At 45.7% G+C, this 3,723-nt stretch overlaps 1 protein-coding gene across 1 annotated transcript; it reads left to right on the top strand.

The window, feature by feature from the left end:
• Positions 1–234: 234 nt before the first annotated feature.
• On the top strand, positions 235–3,283 carry LOC104960841 (unconventional myosin-XVB-like; the record flags this gene model as incomplete). The annotated part of the gene is made up of 8 exons (XM_010789015.1): positions 235–296; positions 398–460; positions 581–638; positions 746–870; positions 1,332–1,427; positions 1,509–1,744; positions 2,955–3,124; positions 3,211–3,283. Coding segments are annotated over exons 2-8 (761 nt in total), but the record flags the coding sequence as incomplete, so codon positions are not given.
• Between the last annotated feature and the right edge of the window lie 440 nt (positions 3,284–3,723).

Below are 3,723 nucleotides of genomic sequence, written 5' to 3'. Positions count from 1 at the left end.
AATGACAGAGATAAGTTCATCATATGAATCACATCTGAGTGACGCTGCCCTGCTGCATTGATGGAACTCCTCTCTGTGAGCTGTAAAGCTCCTGATAAAAACACACTTCCTGGACTCTTGGAACTGCGTGCCCTGCTGTATGAGGCGGGGCCACCACCTGAGGGAGGGGCAGAAGTATAAAACAGGACGTGTGTCTAAGAATAGGTCTGATTGAACACACTTCTCCGCAGAGAGGAGGGAGGGTTGAGTTTACCTGGATATCAAGAGGATTACTCAGTGAAACAAATAAGCTTCAGGTGAAGGACGCCAGAAATAGCACTGTATAACGTTAAGATTATGAGAGGAAATCCTGCTGGTCCCAGTGTGATGGACTGACTTTGCTGCGTGTCAATTTCAGGAATTTCATGAGAAGAATAAAGTGAAGGCAGTGACAAAGACTAAGAGTGTATCTCCAGGAATGGTAAGCAAATCAAAAGTATCCCACATCGTAGAGAGAGAGCCTGCTGTAACATTTCCCAGACATCTAAGGGCCAGCTGTCTGGTTTCTCCTGAGGTCATCTTTGCTCTATGTTTCCCTCAGGATGTGGGGATGTTGGAGATCCCTGCTGAGCTGTCAGCCAGGCTCCGCAGTGCAGCAGGTACCTTTTTAATAATCATCACATTGTATCAGATAACACATCACGTTAATCCTCCTGTTCTGCCACAGTGCTCAGTTTGTGATTGTTGTTCCATCTCTGTCCACCAGGGCAGCAGCATGGCTCGGGGGTCACAGAGGTGGCCCCCCCTCAGGTGAAGGCCCAACACAAGCTCAGCCTGCCTCTGGATGTAGACAGATACCCATTCTCTCGCTATGCCAAGTCCATCTTAAAGGTGAGCAAAGGGCTTGCACATACTACAAAAACATGTCTATTTAGAACATATTCAGGTATTTATTGCACAGCATTGGGTCATAAGTGTTAGCTAATGATCTACCAGGGACTTTGTTGACACTGTGTTGTTGTTGTTGTTGTTGTTGTTGTTGGAAAGTATTTCAACGTTTCAATCCACTCCCTTTATGTAAAAATGTAATAAATAAATGTCTTACAGAGATTTATGGAGATTCCTTCCTGGTTCAAGAAAACAAGGATTTTTATAAAAACATATAATAACAAGAATAATCTTGTACCAATTTATTTCTGTTTGATTGAGGCTTGAATATCAAACTCAATCTCAGATTACATTTACGTTCAAAGATGTATTATTCTAAACAAAGCTTATACAGGAACAGCCCTACACCTGAATGAATGAAAGGAGTGGGATTGTGAGATTCCCTCATATGTTGCCCTCCTCAGGATACATGGTGCCAGCCTCAGGGACGCCCCCTCCAGAGATCCCTCACCCCCCTGGAGCCTGAAGATAACAGAACTGCCCTGGACATCTACAAACTGGTACAGAGTGATTACTTTAGTTTATATTTGTTTCCTTCTCATTTGTCCGGTTTTAATTTTTTCCGACCCTTCTCTCCTCAGATCCTGCGGTTTACGGGTGAGTCGGAGCTGAGTGGCTGGCAGGAGCAGCTGCTGGGTAACTACATCGTGGAGAGGGGTCAGAGCCGGCCCCCCCTGAGGGACGAGATCCTGGCCCAGCTGGCCTACCACACCTGGGGCCTGCAGGAGGATCTGAGCAGCCTGAGGGGCTGGCTGCTGCTGACCTGCTGTCTCAGCGCCTTCACCCCCTCCCCCACGCTGGACAAGCCCCTGCTCAAGTAGGTGTTCCCCTTCTCTACCTACAGGGGTCACTGGAGAGCACAGTGTAGTGCTACAGGGTGACTGCACTGCCATCATAGTCTCCAGCTACATGCGAACAGAAAGTACCCCCCCACTCATCTGTGATGATTGGCCTCCATGTTTTCTTTTATTATACTCTTTGTATTTGTATTCAACCCAACTTTCTACTGACACTCCCGGCATGTTTGGTGCATTGGTGCCGCCGCTGCAGATTGGTTGGCGTCATAGAATTATTCATTTTAAATAAATCCATGAGAAATGTATTTCTCACTGAACTGCCGGTTGTAGCTGTGTGTTTATCCCTGCCTAACAATGTAACAATGCCTAACAATGCATCCATTCTTGCAATGATCTTAAGTACCCCTAGGGTTCCCCGTACCCCCGGTTGGAAACCACTGCGCTAGAAGACATTACAGCGCAACTACGTCACTTTTCAAAGAAGGAATAACACCATTTTTGTATTATATATTTAAATGTGGTTAGAGCTGCTGTTTCATGTACTGGGTCCCAGTCCAGTGTTGGTCCACTATGAGCAGTAGCTAATAGCAAACGGCTATGAAACTAGCATTTAGTCTTGTCCCTTTGGCCCATAGTTACATAGGCTCACTTAAAGCTGCACTTATTAATACATTTAGATGAACAATGGAACGACTTGTTTAATGTGAAAGGGTTCTTTTATAGCAATCATTTACAGTATGCCGTTTCACAAAGCTCTGTGGGGCCTTTTTAGTTTCTTTCAACTGACAAGTACTTTTATGATTTTGCTTTCTGCAAAACAGCTTACATAAACCCAGAGCACAACAGCAGCGACACACAGTCACTCGCCCACGAAGATAGTTGAGCATTTAAACTTTGGTTAAAGGGACAGACATATTTGTCAGGAGTTGATGGACACCCAGTTTAAAGTGACAGTGATGCTAATGTTGCTCCAGGTCTGCTTTGCAAACAGGAAATGATGATGATGATTTGCTGAACATGTTCGCCTTTAACTTTGAAAATGTTTAGATTCTTGAAAGTGACTAGTGCTTTTCAAAATGCAGTCTCTTCTATTGTTAGTCTGACTCTTGCACTGGATTCTGTTGAAACCTTTTAAATCATGTTATGGATGTTCTCTTTTTGACCATGCTATTCCTTAAACCACTTTGAAACACTGTCTGCCATGACTCAGTCTGCTCTCTCTCTCTTTAGGTATGTTTCTGACCACGGTCCGGGGGAGTACCGCTCTCTGTGCCAACACAAGCTGCTGACCTCTCTGCAGCTCCCGGCCCCTGCTGCCCGCGTCTACCCCCCCACCCAGCTGGAGTGGACTGCCAACCAGAGGAAAGGCACCATGCTGCTGGATGTACACACCTACAACGGTAAGAAAGAAAACATTAGCATCATGAAACCTGACACATGATATCGGCAGCACAGTGTGAACCTAAACAAGCGTTGTTGTTTTCAGATGAGAAGCTGACCACTGAAGTGGAGTCATGGACCACAGGAGAGGAGCTGGCTGCATGGCTCCTGCGTTATAGGTACTTTTGAACAAGCAGTGGATCTACCTCCATTTAAAGGTCCCATGACATGGCCATTTCTACTGATCATAATTCCATTGTTGAGGTCTACTAGAATAGATTTATATTGTTCAATGTTCCAAACTCACATTGGTTTCTCATACAGCATCTCTGTATAGTATGTGTATTCACTCTCTTTCCTAAACGCTCCTGCCCCTCCCCTCCCTGTGAGTCCACTGTGCTCTGATTGGTCAGCTCACCCACTCTGTTCTGATGAGTCCACCACCGTTACAGCGGAACATCAGTGATTATGTGTTACAATGGCGTTTGTTAGCAACCAGAAAATGACACTACTAATGACAAACAGATGAGAATGCTGCGTGGGGTCTTGGTGCCGTGTTGGCGGGACGTTGCGGGTCTCGCTGCTCTGCCCTTTGAGGCTCGAGGAGCGGACAGTGTGA

This window comes from Notothenia coriiceps, unplaced genomic scaffold (genome assembly GCF_000735185.1).
Source record: "Notothenia coriiceps isolate Sejong01 unplaced genomic scaffold, NC01 NC01_scaffold00032432, whole genome shotgun sequence".
In the NCBI taxonomy this organism is placed as follows: Eukaryota; Metazoa; Chordata; class Actinopteri; order Perciformes; family Nototheniidae; genus Notothenia; species Notothenia coriiceps.
Note: the sequence above shows the minus strand (reverse complement) of the source record. Positions and strands in the feature narration are given on the sequence as shown.